At 33.3% G+C, this 18,473-nt stretch overlaps 1 protein-coding gene across 1 annotated transcript; it reads right to left on the reverse strand.

Moving 5' to 3' along the window:
- Positions 1–9,767: 9,767 nt before the first annotated feature.
- LOC127713874 (uncharacterized) lies at positions 9,768–17,514 on the reverse strand. The gene is made up of 4 exons (XM_052219840.1): positions 17,386–17,514; positions 16,210–16,358; positions 12,092–12,266; positions 9,768–10,049 (listed from the first exon to the last, which is right to left on the reverse strand). Exons 1-4 carry the CDS (start codon positions 17,471–17,473, stop codon positions 9,790–9,792), a joined length of 672 nt encoding a protein of 223 aa, XP_052075800.1. The 5' UTR covers positions 17,474–17,514; the 3' UTR covers positions 9,768–9,789.
- Positions 17,515–18,473: the final 959 nt, after the last annotated feature.

The following is an 18,473-nucleotide window of genomic DNA, read 5'->3' on the forward strand; positions in this document are numbered from 1 at the left end:
TTATTGAAAGCGGCTTCTTGATCTCAGAGATAGCAAACCTTCTCTCTGTTTCTGAGAGTACAATATTTCGCAGAATGAGACAGTTCGATATAAGCAAACAGTATTTTTCTGATACACAAGATGGGGATTTAGATTTAACACTTGGAGAATTAATGGTATCTTTTCCAAATTGTGGTGAAAATATGTTGAAACAAATGTTACTTATAAAGGGGGTAAAAATACCAAGGTGGCGTTTAAGAGACAGTATACACCGAGTTTACGCCCGTGGTTCACAAGAAAGAAGAAGACATAGGCTTAAAAGAAGAGTATACAATGTGGCACGAGCTAACCACTTGATACAAATCATAAACTTCTTCGATGGCACTTTGTCATAATTGGAGGAATAGATGGTTTCAGCAGGATGGTAACATTCTTAAAATGCGCAGACAATAATACATCGAACACTGTTCTACAATGCTTTTTGTCAGGTATTCAGCAGTTTGGCATTCCATTCCGTGTGCGATCTGACAAGGGGCTGGAAAATGTAAGAGTAGCAGATTACATGATCCAGAATCGAGGACCAACAGGAATGATCACCGGTAAAAGTACACACAATCAAAGGATCGAACGATTATGGCGAGATGTTTATGAGGGTGTGCTATCTTTCTTTTACAATTTATTTGGTTTCATGGAAGATGAAAAAATATTGGATCCTCTGAATGAAGTTCATATAACAGCTCTTCATTTTGTATACCTAGATGAGATTAATAGACATTTATCGTTTTGGGCAGAAGCATGGGCAGGGCATAAGGTACGCACTGTTCGCTCGTCCCCTTTAAGATTGTGGACATCAAGTCAAATTCAAAACCCTATCGGAATCAATGAAGAAAATATAGCAGACTACGGTGTTGAAGGTTTCATAGAAGAAAACATTTATCCGGAAAATGAACGACCAATATTCGAACCATTACCACAGGTTATAAACCAGCGATCAAGAGAACTTCTCGATACCGCAATTATTGGAAATGATTCCAGCTTTGGTATTGAAAGTTACATAAATTGTCTCCGCATTCTTGGACAGTAAAGTATTCGAAATAAGAAAATAAAGCATTGCAAAATTCATACATCAATGAATATACCAAAATATACCGAGTAGAAGTTATTTAAAAATCAGTCAGTACATGTCGTTGGTAAAGAAAATTGAACCATTTGTTTTCAGTTCAGTTCAGTTCAGTAATAATATGTTAGTTTCCGCATTATGTATGAAGAAACTGAGACATTTATCAATGAGACAGCAACCAGACGACACAAATAACCCGGATACTGCTTGAGAGCAGCATAAAGTCTTCAACAATACTACACAATATGCTTACCTCTATATCTTCCCAATTATGCATGTAAATGTAAAGGGGTATGTCCAAGAACGGTTAACACTGGCCCTAAGTTTGTAATACTTTATGATCATGCCAAAATTCTACAATTTTCACATAAAAATAGTAGTTATATTGCTATAATATATAAATAACATGTAGCTGAAAAGGGAATAAAGCAGATTATAACACCGAGAAAACATGTTCAACTGAGGCGAAGCCAAGGTTGACTGGCAATGTTTTTTTTTTGAGAGGTAACCATTTGCTCTATCCCCTCTCAGCTATATGTGTTATTTAATTTATTATTCTGAATTTTCTGTCCTTATTATCTTTTTAACTTTTAATGGCAAGTAATAAACTATGACTTCATGTACTAATAACGTTACAGTCCATAGAAAAGTAACAAAAATGAAGCATGATTTAAAAAAGAAGATGTGGTATGATTGCCAATGAGACAACTCTCCACAAAAGACCAAATGACACAGAAATTAATAACTATAGGTCATGGTACGGCCTTCAACAATGAGCAAAGCACATACCGCACAGTCAGCTATAAAAGGCACCGAAATGACAATGTAAAACAATTCAAACTAGAAAACTAACGACCTAATTTATATACAAAAAATAAACGAAAAACAAATATGTAACACATAAACAAACGACAACCACTGAATTACAGGCTCCTGACTTGGAACATGCACATACATATAGAATGTGGCTAAAAATCAGTTGAAAGAGGCTTAACTCAGCAGATGGATAAAAATACAAATACTACAATTACAAGATGTATTTTTTATGCTTTCAATCTATGAAAAAAGTAGAACTTTAGCATTGTCTTTAAAATTATTTATGTAAATTCAGTGCATAGTCTTTTGCATTATCAATTTTTGTATGATTTGCACGAAAGTGTGTCTTCCTGGAATGCCTACATTTTATAAAGTGTGACATTCAAAAAATTGTCTCCCTCTCCAGCTGAGCCAGGGGATAAAATGTCTTGCTTGCATTAACCAATCAAAATCTTACATTTTAACGTATATTAAGGCCTATTCTGACATCGGACTCGGACTTCTTTTAACCTGAGTTTTACTGTGCGTATTGCTATTTTCTTTTTTCTATACATTGACTAGAGGTATATGGGGAGGGTTGAGATCTCACAAAACATGTTTAACCCCGCCGCATTTTTGCGCCTGTCCCAAGTCAGGAGCCTCTGGCCTTTGGTTAGTCATGTATGTGTTTTTAATTTAAGTTCATTTATATGTTTTGGAGTTTAGTGTGGCGTCCATTTTCACTGAACTCGCACACAATTTTATTTAGGGGCCAACTTAGGACCACCTCCGGGTGCGGGATTTTCTCGCTGCATTGAAGACCCATTGGCGGCCTTCGGCTGTTGTCTGCTCATTGGTCGGGTTGTTGTCTCTTTGACATATTCCCCATTTCCATTTCCATTCTCAATTTTAATATTAAATATCTTTTTTATGCTCGTCACGTAATGAATTACGAAGTTAAGAACCGTTAATTCTGCAACTACAATTTCGTCCAAATTTTGCATAATTTTTGTCGCAGTATACTATCCTGTGGTGGCGACGACGGCGGTGTAAAGTAAACTATTTGTATAAAGCTTTATATTTCAGAAGGTAGAAGATCTGGATGCTTCATACCTTGTATGCAGATACCTTATGTTACGAAGTTTTCGTGTCATATGTCCATTGTCTTTGACCTCATTTTCATGGTTCAGCAATTGCTTGAAAAAAAGGTTTTTTTTTGTCATGTGAATTTCTTACTTATCACGAGTAATAGGATAACTATATTTGGTATATGAGTTCCTTGCAAGGTCTACATGTCCGTCAGACAGGGTTCACCTGACCTCGATCTCGTTTCATGGATCAGTGATCAAGGTTAAAGTTACGTGATTAGGTCAGTTTCTCAGATATAATAAGAAGTAGGTCAACTATATGTGACGTATGGAATGATTGTAAGGGTACATGTCAGTCTAGCCGGTATCATCTGACATTGACCTAATTTTTATGGTCCATTGGTCAATGTTAAGTTTTTTGTGTTTTGGTCTGTATCTAGAGATTCAATAAAAACCGTGGCATATTATGGTTATAGAACATTTTTTATCGTAGGTTGAGGCCAAGGTTTCCTATCAGCTTTCAGATCCGCAAAAAACACAAAATTATAGTATTTTGACAGCATCTCCAAAATGTGCTGAATTTGGAGCCGGTAATGTACTCTTATGAAGAGAATTTATTTTATCCTGCAATCGACGTTTCTACTATACAAATACATGTTTACAGATAAAACTAAGCGCTAAACGTATACTAGACGTTTATAGTCTCCTGGTATCCTGCTTTTGTTGCGAGCGTACGGTTATGTTCAAATTATTGTTTACATCACAGTTCAATTTGGGGTTCCGCGTTAAAGTCAGGTCGATTTCATTCAAATACAAATTCAACGATTGATATTAAAAAAAAAAAAAAATTTACGTCTAAGCTCAATGTTGAATTGCAGAATAAAAACAATATTCATACAGTGTAAAAAAAAAACATAAAATGTATTTGTACTCGCTACGAAATATCGACAAATAAATTAGGCCTTTCAAATACACCATTTTATAATCAAATCGTGGACTGTTTGACATATGATAAAACTTGAATTCAATGCCATATTTAGCCAAACGTGAACCTTTTCCTTGAAACAGAAACTATATCCAGGGGCGGATTCAGGCGGGGCGTGGCGAGCGTGCGCCACCCCCTTAAATTTGCAAAGCATGGGTTGTCCTCAGCTGAATAAAGAATATTTCGATAATTTTACCTCAAAACAATTTAAGTTTGCACCCCCTAAACTAAAATCCTGGATCCGCCCCTAGCTGGTATCAAAGTCTGCAAACAAGTTACACCGATTACTCCAAATAACAAAACTAAACATATGACAAAAAGTATGTGGCAATATTCAACGTTTTTCTGAGATCTCCATCCTTCGCCTTTTAAGCTCGGTCAGTGGATTAAAATATTAAGATCGATATACAAACCAGGGATTTTTTATCATATAGGTATAACGTACATTTTTTTTCTGAGACAAGTGCCTGTGAAAGTCCCTGTACAAACGAACACGCAATAAAAAAATCACACAAAATAAAAAAACTTGCACAACAGTCAATATGAAACAAACTTTGTCTTGTCTAAAAATAAATCTCAGAAATTTCCAGCCGACTTTTCAAAACCAGTTTGCCTGGAGTAAACTAAAATTCGAACTTGATCCGTGTTTTGTGGTAATACGCATTGTGTATAAGTAATACATAAAACGGTCTTCTGGAACAGTCAAAAATGATGACGATACCAATGATCATTATATATGACTGTCATGGTAACTAAATTTTTATTGATAAGCAAACATTAATAACTTATAAATACACCATTTATCTGCAATACAAAATGGGCCTTGGTGTCTGAGTGGTCTAAGTAGTCGAAAACTCGAGGTATAACTAACCTGTGGTTGTGAGTTCGATTCTGGCACGTGGCAGGTGTGTTAGACTCCAATCTTAATTGACTAGGATTGTCAGTTTTCCTACCAAAGGTCGGTGGTTCTCACCGCGCACTCCGGCTTCCTCCACCAATGAAAACTGACCGCCATGAGATAGTACAATTAAAGGCTGAAAGTGGCGTTAAACACAAATCAATCAATCAATGCTAAACAAAACGTCATGAACGTTACAAAGACATTAACTACTGTATATCAAAAGAAGTCTTATAAAATTTCTTCAACAAAACATCAATGAAATAGATATAGGAAGATGTGGTATGAGTGCCAATGAGACAACTCTCCATCCAAGTTACAATTTATAAAAGTAAACCATTATAGGTCAAGGTATGGCCTTTAACACGGAGCATTGGCTCACACCGAACAGCAAGCTATAAAGGGCCCCAAAAATTACTAGTTTATAACCATTCAAACGGGAAAACCAACGGTCTAATCTATATAAAAACGAGAAACGAGAGAAACACGTATGAACTACATAAACAGACGACAACTACTGTACATCAGATTCCTGACTTAGGACAGGTGCAAACATTTGCAGCGGGATTAAACGTTTTAATGGTACCAAACCTTCTCCCTTTTCTGAAACAATTGTATAACATAACAACATAGAAAGACACACTATAAAATATCAATTGGAAGGCTTAACTCAATCAAAAAACGTAAATTAACACACAATGAACGAATAAATTTGACCTTAGACACCTGAATGCAAATACACAGTTAATAAAAATTATAAGGGATAAATAATTAAAGTCAAAAATAAATAAACAGGTTTAAACAAAGTTAAAGTATGATATCACTGTGAAATGTCAAACAATTTTTAGAAAATCATCACTTTTGAAGAAACCTGCGTCATATTATACACAGGTAAATGAAAATAATTTTGTTGTTAAGTATACTTCTTCTTCTGTGTGTATAAAATCTTCCGTTTAGGAATACCAAGAAATTTCTTTAATATCAATAAAACTAATCTAACACTTGGCACATATGGGGTAAATATCAACAATAAAACTATACCATTAGTGCTAGATTATGATAAAACTTCCTGTACAGGTGCAAGAACCGTATTTAAGGAGAAATGAACTTGATAATTTTGATGCATATAATCTTTATTCTGGTATTTCTGATAGATACTTTCTAGAAAAAGCTAGTACAACGTTCCAGTATTTCAATAGATGATATGTTTATAACCCCTTTCAAAAAAAAAGACTGACCACCACAACGGCTTTTTACTTGCAATGAATGAAATATGTTAGTAAGAAGCAGAAACAAACTAGCAAAGGTTTTATTATGCACATTTGTCATCAAATTTTTATGGACATTAATACTGTGTACACTCCAGATTCTGTGGTTGGTGACTGTAACCACTGACTACCATTACTAAAATAAGGAGAATTTCACAAATTTTTTTCTGCTGCAATTTGCAAACTGCAATCAAATTTTTCATATACGAAAATTTGTCTTCGGTCTTGTTTGAATATTCAAATGGCAAAAAAAAAATAATAACACCCCTTAGTTATAAAAAAAAAAAAACCTTGATATTTTGCTTAATAAGATGCTAAGTAGTAGTAACGATATTTGATGACACATCGTTAAATCATTAACCTATATGTTACATTTTGTAACAGCTAGATTTAAGTGATATTTGGATCACAGATACTCCTGCTCAGAGTTTGTTATGACGGTAGAATGGAATGTCATGAGTTTTTTCGGAATATCTTGAAATAAATAATTTCAATGTAAAGCAACGTTGCAATCCTGATTACATTTTATTTTGTTAGATGCTTCAAGGCCACAAACTTCTCAAGTGCATGTACAGATAACAATTACATCAGACCCATATCATATTACATGTACAGCAACAATTTTATCTGTTTATATAATTTTATATACATGTATCTTTGTAGGACCTATATATGTCATTATAAACTACAAATACTGGTATTCAAATTTTCAAAGATTTGACAAAGTTATACCCGGTACTGTAATTATAAGGATACCATGAAAGGAAAATACGGTTCAGTTCAGGTGCATAACTTATGAACAGTTATTCATCAAAAATGTCAAAATCAAGTTAACCTGTATGTTATGGTCCATGACATTGTGTTATAATTTCCAAAGATTTGGTGAAGCTGTATAGCAATTATTAGGAAAGCACAAAAACACATCTAATTATTTAGGTAACTACCAATAGGTAACTACCAATAAGGAGTATAAGTCTTGAACGATAAATGCCAAAACCATTAAAATCGAAATTGAACTGTATTTTATGGTTTAATATTTTGTGTTAAAATTTTCAAAGATTTTGTCAAGTGATACTTGAATTATTATCCTGAAACAATTCTTGTGATGGACAAATTAAGACGGACAGCTAAACGGACAGGGTAGAAGGACATGTGCAACTATATATAGCATCCCCTATCAAGGCGGGGGTATTAATACTATCAAAAGATGAACAACTTTTAAACACACGTTAAGTCACATGCACTTTTGACCAGTGTGTTTTTTTTTCAAGCAGTTGCTGACCACTTTTTCAGGTCGTGGTACATCTCCATATATCAAAACAATATTTCTATCAGTCTATATTTTCCAATTTCTTTCATTTGGAAGACACTGGTATATCAGTCAACTTAAATTGTGACTCGGTATCTAGCATTTCTATATTTCTGTATATTAGCTTATATTCCAAATGCCATATATCAAAAGAGAAAATTATTTCATAAAAATGTCCCAATTCAAACCATAAAAAAAACAATGTCCAGTACTTCAAACATTACATTGTAACACCGTACACATTATTTGGGCAACATATATTTTGTTTTAACAGAATACTCTGTTGAACTATGCAAACAGTTTTGTTTAAAAGTGAAACAAAATTATACATTAAATTACATTTGTCAATTTACCACTTAATCATTAACAAAATCCAACACAAAAAATCCCTTTTTCAAAATAAAGTAACCCGTGAATACAGATTATGACAAAAATTGTCTTTTCCTTCCTGGAAAATGCATGCCGAATTGAAAAACGACAAGCCACACAATATTTGAAATAAAAATAAGAAAAGTACACATGAATCATCACCCACAACAATAATAATATGTAATCCCCTGGCAACATTCATGTATAAGTACATGTGTATATCAAAAATATTTAGTGAAAATAGTTATGGAACTAATTTCCAAACTGAATATGTAATTAAGCTGGAAAAAATGGATTTTAGTAAAGACACTGCTTGAACATTTGTATGTGAGGAACAGAAACAAACTTAATTCTGATACAAACAAAGCAATATCATTTAGTAGGGTTTAAATTTTCTTCAAGTAAATTTTACCAACAGAAACAAATTCAGGACATGTTTTTTGACAGCTATTTCAAGTTTCATTAAAACTGAGTGGACTATTTTTTCAAGATGTTTTATGGCAGACATTGGTGGTTGACATAATTTTTGACATAAGGAATCAATTTGGAATGGTATATTAAACCTATATTTCCATTTTTTTTTTAAATCCTAGACTTAGTAAAAAATATGTTTTCCAAAATTTTAGTTTCTTGAACAAAAACGGTTTTCATTTCCATTTTTTTACAATTTAAAAAAAAAGTTTTTCCTGCTGGCAATAAATTTGAAATACCTATACTTCGATTTTGGTAAAATGATAACATAAAAAAATACTTTTTTAAATTTTTACCCCAAAACTCTTCAAATTATTGATTTGAAAAAAAAATAAGTGAAAGCACCATTTGTCTTAGATTTCACCAAAAATTATTTTGTTGTCAATGTGAATCATTTGGAATAGTTATTATACACATATAATCATTTTCCTTGAAATACTAGCACAAAAAGATGTTTCTCAAGAAAAGAGATTTTTTTTACTTTTTTGTGTCCCCCCTTCCCCATATCATTCTTAAAGAAATAATTTTGACATCTTGAATCAATCTAGAGTATAGTGAAGCATATTATACCAATACATCCGTTTTCATTGAAATCCTAACAAAAAAATGTTGTTTCTAAAATTAGTGATTTGATACAAAAAATAGTTTGCATATTGACATATTTAGCGCAACAACTTTGCAAAGTTCCATCTGTGTCGAAGCCATCATTTTGTAGTTTTTGCATTAAATTTTTTTTTTCAAGATTTGTGATTAAATAATAAAAATGACCAATTCCAAAAATTAATTGGTCAATTTCTCACAAAAAAAATAATAACAATATGCAGATCTACATATTACGTTAAACAACTGCGGATTTTTTTTTTTAACTGGCCTCTTATATGTACCCATACTTTTGGATTTTTTATGTTTACAAAATCAATTTCTCAAAACTTGTGATTTTAAAGAAAGCCAACATTCCCCCAAACTTACATGCACATCTACATGTATTTAATGCAAAATAACTATGGATTGTTTTATTAATATTGCAATTATTGCTTTATTTGTGTGCTATTGTCATCACTGGTAACCTTGTAACCTTAAAGAGGCAACTGAGCTTTATAAGATATAAAGTACATGCATGGCTGTGTAGTTCATTAATACTATTTTTAATTTGGTAATATTAACCATCACTTGCTACAACACCAATGTGAATCAAGTGCAAAGGAACCAAATTTTATTGAATGCAGTTATGTTGCAAGAATTATTAATTAAGGCGTCTCATCCAGGATGTGGATAGTTGTATCTATCTGTCAAACAATTTTGTAAAACATGTTTGTAAAACTTAAATCTCCCAAAAGTATGCTGAGGATGCCAATGAAATTTTACATGGTAGTTTTGCATAATATGTTGGGGTGCATATTTTTTTTCTGTAAAAATTGTCCTAATTGCACACAAATTTTGAGAAATAGATTCATGTGTTGAAGCAAAAAGATAGGTAAAGCTCTGTATTAATAAAACAAATACAACATCATTTTAGTCCATAGTAATTATTTGAGAAGGATAAGTCGTAAATTTCAAATAGTGATAAATCTTCTGGTAGAGTGACGAATTGTGTTCCTCTGGGAAGGGTCATTCTACAGATGCATGTGTTTGCCATAGGTAGAAAGGACTCTGTGCATTCGGTAAATAAAATTGATGGTTCAATTTCGAAACCAAGGAGAGGTTCTTGGTCATTTCCTGTGACAAATTCTAAAATACTCTCTAGATTTAAGGTTCCTCTCCGTCCAGCTGGAAAATAAAAGTGTAATATTTCACTATTATATTTTTTTATTTTCATTTCATTTGAAAGTAAACAAAAATTGACACACTAAAATGTTTTGCATTTGAATACACTTTGTCTTCAAGGATATCAATTTCACACCTTAGTAAGATTTTTGTATATTGTTTTTGATAAATTAAAACATAACTAAACTATTATTTCTTATATGCATTTATGAAAAATGTATGGTTCTATACATAATGTGTACTGTCATATTATGTACTTGTAATTTGACATGGTCCAAAGTCATGCTTTCCTCAGACTGTTTATGACATCTGTACACTACATCCATTGGATGTGTACATATTGATACTTTGCATAATTTTTTTATTAGTTGTTATTAGCTTTGAACTAGTTTTCAGTAACTGCGAGTAATCTAGACTAGATTGTACTCTGTGTCTTTTGACTTAAATGTTTTTTGGGGATTTTTTTTGTGTATCATTCTGATCTGTCACAAGTTAAAAATTCAGCCGTTTTCAACTGATTTTTACAGTTTGTAATTATGTTGTGCTGTTTCACCAACTCCCATTTTAAAGGAGGGTTGAGCCTTTACGAACATTCTATATGTGCCTGTCCCAAGTCAGAGGCCTACAATTTATTGGTTGTCATCGGTTGTTGTCTGTCATATATAATTGTTTTTTCATTTTTTTTTTGTCATAAATCAAGCCGTTTTTTGAATGAATTTTTTCCTGTTTTGTCATTTTTGGGGCCTTCCATAGTTTACTATAGGGTATAGGTTTAGCTCATTGTTGAAGGCTATACTGTATTTTTATTTTGGATATTTTTTCCCATAGCAACTACTGATTCTGCTGACATTAAAGGGAAATAATTTATATTCAGTCAGTGTATGATAATTTACAGAAGAATCTATATGATATATACAACTCTTTGCTGATTTTTCTGATTATGACCCTTTAATATTCTGTTTTCAACAAAACTTCACGCATTTAACAAATAAATTTACACATCAGATAATATATTAATAATAACGGAAGTAATTTTGAAAACAAATGAATTTTAAAATGTTAATATGAAAGTTGATGTGGGTCTCATTGGGGTCTAAGCGTGACGCGGGATTGCCGATTTTTTGTAAGCGTGACACATGAAAGTCAAACTATTGTTCCGTGAAAAGGAAATGAAGTGTAGCGGGACAAGGAAAATTAAAAAAAAAAATGAGAATTGGTTACGTGCATAGTGTAAGCGGGATACGGGAATCTGACAAAACAGTAAGCGGGATTCAGGATCAGAACCCCCCCTCCCCCCCCCTTCCCATGAGACCCCCATTGATAGCACAGGTACGAAATTTGAAAAAAATATATGTATCAATACTAAATACTGAATAAAAAATAGTGTATTCAGTATATATACATATTTTTTTATATTTCAAAAATAAATCTGGTTTGATAGTTGACAGAACATAAAGATTTTGCTGATTATAAATAATGTGAATTATTTCCCTTTAGTTTAATATTAGCAGATTAGTACTAGCTATAGAAAAATATCCAAATCAAAATTACACAATAACTTTTTGTTAGTCTTGAAAACAAAGCAATGAATTATTTACAAATAAAACATTGAACTAATAACTTATAAAATGTCAATGAGATAGAAGTTTTCATATCCAATTCAAACCTTTTTAAACCAGTGTTGCTTATAATAAAGTACAATGTAGATGATACTTTTATTTTAATGTTGACACAGCTAGACATTATTTAGTTGGATGTGGATGGTAAGCATTATTTTTTTTCTGCTACTAACAACCTTACACTGAAGCAATGAGCTAAAATGTTTCACCAGTTGATCAGTGTGTAGAGGTGCTTCAAACTGCGATTTGGAAAAAAAATAGAAATTGGTATTGTGATAGGGCAAAGCCTACTGAATAAGCACAGTAATTCAAAGTTTACATAGTCAATGGAAAAAATGATGGCAATGATTCCCATGGCCCATTGGCTCAGACAAGCTTACAAGGACATATAAATATTTGCTACTATTTTACCACTAAACCACATACCTGAAACTTCCCTGATGTATCTCATGAAAGATGAATACACATTCTTCTCCAGTGTTAATCTATTTGAACCTCTTTCACTAAATTCTGGCTTCAGCAATTGAATGAGCTTTTTAACGGTTAGCCTTGGTGAATTGTTGCTGAAGATATGTCTCAATGTTGGCAAATTTCTAACAGCCTGCATAAAAAAAATATTGTCAACGGAATATGTATGATGTTGTAAGCCAAAAATGCAAGAGGGGGAAAGAGATTATGTGCAGAGAGAAAATTCCTTTCAATCAATCAACCTAACTTTTTCAATCATTGTGGAAATCAGAAAAGATTGTAACAGAATTCAAGTCTTGTAGGATTGTAGGTTTGCTTTATTTTAACACTTTGCACTTTGATGACTTGATTTTGCAGTTGGTTTATATTTCTGACATGATAAAACAAATTGCAATTAAATTAGGTCAGAATTTTTAATAAACTGCAATAACTGGAGAGAAACACTTATAATCAGTTCACTTTAATAAATTCTACATTTTTTAAATTGTCCGTTAATAAATTTTAAAATTATAAGAAACTAAGGTATCAACTCCCTCAGGCAAAGTTGACCTTAGATGGATTTGGCTATTTTTTTAGTGTCCTTTTTGGTTATATAGGTCTTCAACTGTTTCAGGTCTTATACATCCTTGGTTTGAGCATTCCTGATGAAGGTAAATCCAGAAAAAACGCTTTCGATGCATGAAATTTATAAGGTGTTGTAAGCAAAAAAAAGAAATTAACAATCTGTATGGCTAAAATTTCTACCACAATGAACCTCTTGGCAAATAACAGCAATGCAGATTAACAATTGTCCTTTGCATTTGGTACAGTACTGTGATCCAATTTGGATAAAATTTTTTGTCAATTTTGATTTTGACCCCTACAGGACTAATCTCAAGATTCTGAACTGAAAATAAAGTCGATCAGAAACCAAACTCTTCAAGTATTTGAACATGTAACCCAATTCTCAAAGGAATGCATTGAAGTAACGATTTTGTATTTTGATTTCCTTCACAGTCCTCACAGTAGGTCTAAGAGTATCTTCAACAATGGATACTCTCAAAGATTGTGGACTTAAATATAGAATTCATGACAAAAATCTCTTTTTTTTATCTTGTATTGCTGATCAATTTTTTCTGTTTACAGATTTTCTCTATCTTCTTCAGTGTTTGCCCAAAACACAAAAAAAGGGTATAAATTGTCATTTAAGGGCAATCACACCTATAAAGAGTGGCACTCATACCACATCTTCTTATATCTATCTACTAACGATTTCAGCAAACTTTGACTTATTTGTAGATCTAATGTCTTGCTGATCATTTTTGTTATTTACAGTGGCTATATCTATAATAATTCAATTGCAAGATAAGAGGCAAAACGCTAAAAATGGTTAAAAATCGTAATTAAAGAGCGATAAGTCTAATTAGGAGTAAAAAATTTCGAACCATATACTTATTTGTAGATCTTGTCTTGCTGATCATTTTGCTATTTAAAGTTTCTATCTATGATCTATTATACTTTTTCAGATATTAGACAAAAACGCAAAAAAATGATAAAAATTGTCATTTAAGGGCAATAACTCCAATTAAGAGTCCTCTGACGATTTCAACCTTATTGAACAAGAAATGATTGTAACAGGATGCTGTTACGAAGTCTCCCAAACGAAGCTCCCATATTTCGTCATTCCCAGTGTCGCCTGACATCACATAGTCCAGTGAAAATTGGTTTGGTTCTGTATAGTTATATGCATTAGTGATGCCTGGGGACTGACCCTGTATATCATTCAAATCTTCTTGACATGAAGAATAGGACTACATATGGTTTAGGGGTGGGGATCTCGACCATTTACAAGATATTAGATCATTGGGGGTGGGGGGACCCCTGGGGACTGATCCTATATGTCTTTCAATCTTTGTGACATGACGAAGAGGAATATATATGGTTTAGGGGCGGGGATCTCAACCATTTACAAGATATTAGAACTTATCAAATGGCAGGGGGTGGGGGTGATCCCTGGGGACTGACCCTATATATCATTCAAATCTTCTTGACATGAAAAATAGGAATATATAGGGTTTAGGGGTGGGGATCTCAACCATTTACAAGATGTAAGATCATAGGGGGTGGGGGGACCCCTGGGGACTGACCCTATATATCATTCGAATCTTTGTGACATGACGAACAGGAATATATATGGTTTAGGGGAGGGGATCTCAACCATTTACAAGATATTAGAACTTTCTCAAACGGCAGGGGGTGGGGGTGACCCCTAAGGACTAATACTTTATTTCATTTGATGTGCTGTATCATGACTAACCAGAATATATATGGTTTAGGGATGGGGATCTCGACCATTTACAAGATATAAGAACTTTCTCAAATGGCAGGGAGTGGGGGTGACACCTGGGGACTAATCCTTTATTTCATTTGATGGACTGTATCATGACAAACAAGAATATATATGGTTAAGGGATGGGGATCTCGACAACTTACAAGATATTAGAACTTTTTCAAATGGCAGGGGTGGGGTTGACCCCTGGGGACTTACCCTTTATTTCATTTGATGTGCTTTATCATGACAAACCAGAATATATATGGTTTAGGGGTGGGGATCTTTACCACTTACAAGATATTAGAACTTTCTCAAATGGCAGGGGGTCGGGATGACCCCTGGGGACTAACCCTGTATATCATTCAAACCATCTTTGCATGATTAACCAGAATATATATGGTTTAGGGGTAGGGATCTTGACCATTTACAAGATATTAGAACTTTCTTAAATAGCAGGGGGTGGGGGTGACCCCTGGGGACTAACCCTGTATTTCATTTGATGTGCTTTATCATGACAAACCAGAATATATATGGTTTAGGGGTGGGGATCTTGACCATTTAGAAGATATTAAAACTTTTTCAAATGGCAGGGGGTGGGGATAACCCCTGAGGACTAACCTTTTGTTTCATTTAATCTGCTTTATCATTTAGAACATTTTCAATTAAAAAGATTGTGTCTATCACAAATGGTTTTTAATTTATAATCATTTGAAAATTTAAAAAAATAAAATCCCATAGGGTTCTATAGTAAAACCCTCCTTTCTTTTTGCCCCTCAAAGTACCCCTTTACAAACCCCAATGCACAAACAAAACCCTGATTGCACCACTAGACATGTTAGTCTAACATATTGTGAAACCCTAAGTTAATCGGACAAGCGGTTTTGGAGAACGGGTGCGGACAAGTTCAAATTTAAAAGCGGCGGAAGAGGAAGAGGAAGAAGAAGAAGAATAATAATAAGAAGAACTGAGCAAAAACAATAAGTCTTCCCAAACTTCGTTTGGGAGTCTTAATTACTTGTATATCTTGTCTTGCTGATAATTTTTGCTGCTTTTCTATTATGATTTTTTTAAGATAGTTGGCAAAAATAAAAATAAAATTGGTAAAATTTGTCATTTAAGCGCAATAAACCCTACAAGAAGTCGTTTGACAGTTTTGATGTAAAAGGACAATAGGTAGATCTCATCATTTTGAACATTTCTGCCTTGTCAGATTTTCTCTATTTATTGTGATTTTCAAGATAAAAGAAAATACTTGCATTTTACCCCAATGTTCTATTTTTAGCTATGTTGGTTAACAGGTTGGGTTATGGGACACATTTTTTAAACTAGATACCCTAATGATGATTGTGGTAAATTTTGGTTAAATTTGGCCCAGTTGTTTCAGAGAGAAGATTGTTGTTAACAAAACAACGACACTGGACGCTCAGTGACAAGAACAACTCACTTGGCCCTTTGGGCCAGGTGAGCTATAAACGGAAATTGGTTTGAAATATAATGTGCAGCCTTGCTACTGGTTAACAATATAGTTCTACACATTTTAATGACAGACAAATAAGACAACAGTATAATCAATGGAGTGGACACCAACAAATTAGCTGCCAAACTCTGAGAACTGACATAGATCTACAGAATTTGACAAACATTTTAACCATAATAAGCATACTGCAATTGGCTAAATGTTCCTTCTTCTTTTCAATTTGCATTTTTCCATCTTAATGTATGATTCCATCATTATGTTTTGTAGGTGGTTTACTACAATGCCTACCTCGACAATACCAAGAGTATCTAGTCCTTCTTTTAAACTGCATATGCATCTATTCTCCTCTAAATTCAAGGGTTCATCGCCAAAAATTTTATCAAGGGTTTCTGTATCCATAAATTGGGGAACCTTTCCGTTTTGGAGAATGCTAAGGGCTGCAATGAAATTGGCAACATTTTGAAAATCTTATACATTTAATACAAAAGAATAGCCTTATACTTTTCCATTTTTTGACCCATTAGATATGCTATCAAATCACTCTCATTATCAAATGTTAAGTCTATTTGAATTTATATAGCAATTTAAACCAACACAACATGATGCTAACCTGAAAGGTTTAAATGAGAACCAGCATTGCCCTAGGTGATCATCAGAGGGGGATGAATGCACCCTTTTTTCAAGGGTGGCAAGAGGATATTTTGGAGGTTGACTATTCATTTTCATCTGTTGCTTTGCATGCTTATTTTTTTCGCGGCCAGCATGAAAATTTTAAAAACTTTTGTAAACAATTGTTTCCTGCATTAATGTTGCAGAATTTCCATTTTCATCCTGTCTTAAGCAAGGTTACTTTACTTTCAACTCTTATCAGGTCAGGATATATTTTCAAAATCCTACTGCACAACCTATAAATCATTATGTTTATGCATATTGTTGATATTTTAGTCCATTCCCAATATTTAAATCAAATAAATAACATTAACACATTAAACAACAATTGAAAATGTGTTTTCTAGATTGCAGTATAAAGACAATAATTGTGCATTGCCTTGACATATCAACGATATAAGGATTCGGCCCGAAACATGGAAAAAGCTTGGCAGAGCCTCGCATTTCCCCGTTTCTAAGCCTCATCCTCATATCGTTGATATGTTAAGTCAATGCACTATTATTGTCTATGTATTATAAGCTGACATTGGTTTATGCCACAGTTAGTGAGTTGATGGCATATAGGAAACGATTAATACTTAAGTACACATTACATCTTGGGTTCCAAAGAGTCCACAACGTTGGCAGACTACCAGACTAGTAATGGCAATAGCAAACCTGTTGCACTTAAATGCATATAAATATGATATTTGAGTCATTCAGTACTAGTAAGACAATCCTAAGGCCAGGAGGACACATAATGTCCCTCTCCAATTGTTAAAACCAAAACATTATGCATCCTCAGCTAACACTTACCAAATAACTTTCCAATGGACACATAAACATTGGCTCTCAAATCACGAAATCCATTGTCAAAATACTTTTTCTTAATTTCTTGAAGCATTAATCTGAAAAATTCTTTCCGTGGACCACCAGCATCTACTGCCATCTGTCAAAACAAATCATCAAGTGAAAAGTTAACTGTTAAATATTCATGTTTAATTGTCATTTACAAATTTTGTAAAATTATTAAGGATGGCATATAGATATTTATGTCTGTATGGTCCATGTATTCTTGCATTCATTTGTTTTTCTCTTTGAGAAATCATAACAAAAAAACAAAAATGAAAAATGACATTTGAATTCAATTTCTCTTTTATTTTCTGATTATTGGAATTATACAACAAAATATGCTAAAATAAAGAGGTTCTTATGTTGTACTATTACACCACTGTCCCAGGTTAGGTTTGGCGCCAACAATCTAGTTTAACCCCCCCCCCCCCCCCCCTCTTTTCTGTATGCGCCTGTCCCAAGTCAGGAGCCTCTGTAATTCAGTGGTTGTCGTTTGTTGCTGTATATCATATTTGTTTTCATTCATTGTTTTTTTCATAAATTAGGCCTTTAGTTTTCTTTTTTGAATTGTTTTACATTTGTCATTTCGGGCTTTTTATAATGACTATGCGGAATCATCATGGGGTTTGTTCGTCGTTGAAGGCCGTACGGTGACCTATAGTTGTAAACTTCTATGTCATTTGGTCTCTGGTGGAGAGTTGACTCATTGGCATTCATACCACATCTTCTTATTTTTATATGGTAAATAGTATATTATTTAAATACTACATCGCATTAATAATGGAGGTTTCTAAGTAACTAATATGGAAAGGGGGACAGGAGGATTTTTTGCATATATTGACTATTCATTTTCATCTGTTGGTACGCATGTTTATTTTTTTCAGCGGCTTTGCTATGCAATAATATATTTTGACCTTTGTACGTTAATTGTTTTTTGCATTTTGTATCGCAGAATATGCATTTTCATCCAGTCTTATTTTCAGCTTGCCCATAAATCACTCATCGGGTAAAATATGCCATATCTATATGTTAACCTATTCATTCACTCATGT

The sequence above is a fragment of the Mytilus californianus genome, unplaced genomic scaffold (assembly GCF_021869535.1).
Source record: "Mytilus californianus isolate M0D057914Y unplaced genomic scaffold, xbMytCali1.0.p SCAF_83, whole genome shotgun sequence".
NCBI classification, from domain to species: Eukaryota; Metazoa; Mollusca; class Bivalvia; order Mytilida; family Mytilidae; genus Mytilus; species Mytilus californianus.

Excerpts from the sequence above, each read along its gene's own strand:
- LOC127713874 (XM_052219840.1), bottom strand. The coding sequence starts at position 17,473 with ATGCTTCAAGAAATTAAGAAAAAGTATTTTGACAATGGATTTCGTGAT. Across the intron at positions 16,359-17,385 it reads GTCCATTGGAAAGTTATTTG|CCCTTAGCATTCTCCAAAAC; the intron begins GTAAGTGTTAGC and ends ATTTCATTGCAG. Across the intron at positions 10,050-12,091 it reads ATACATCAGGGAAGTTTCAG|CTGGACGGAGAGGAACCTTA; the intron begins GTATGTGGTTTA and ends TTTATTTTCCAG.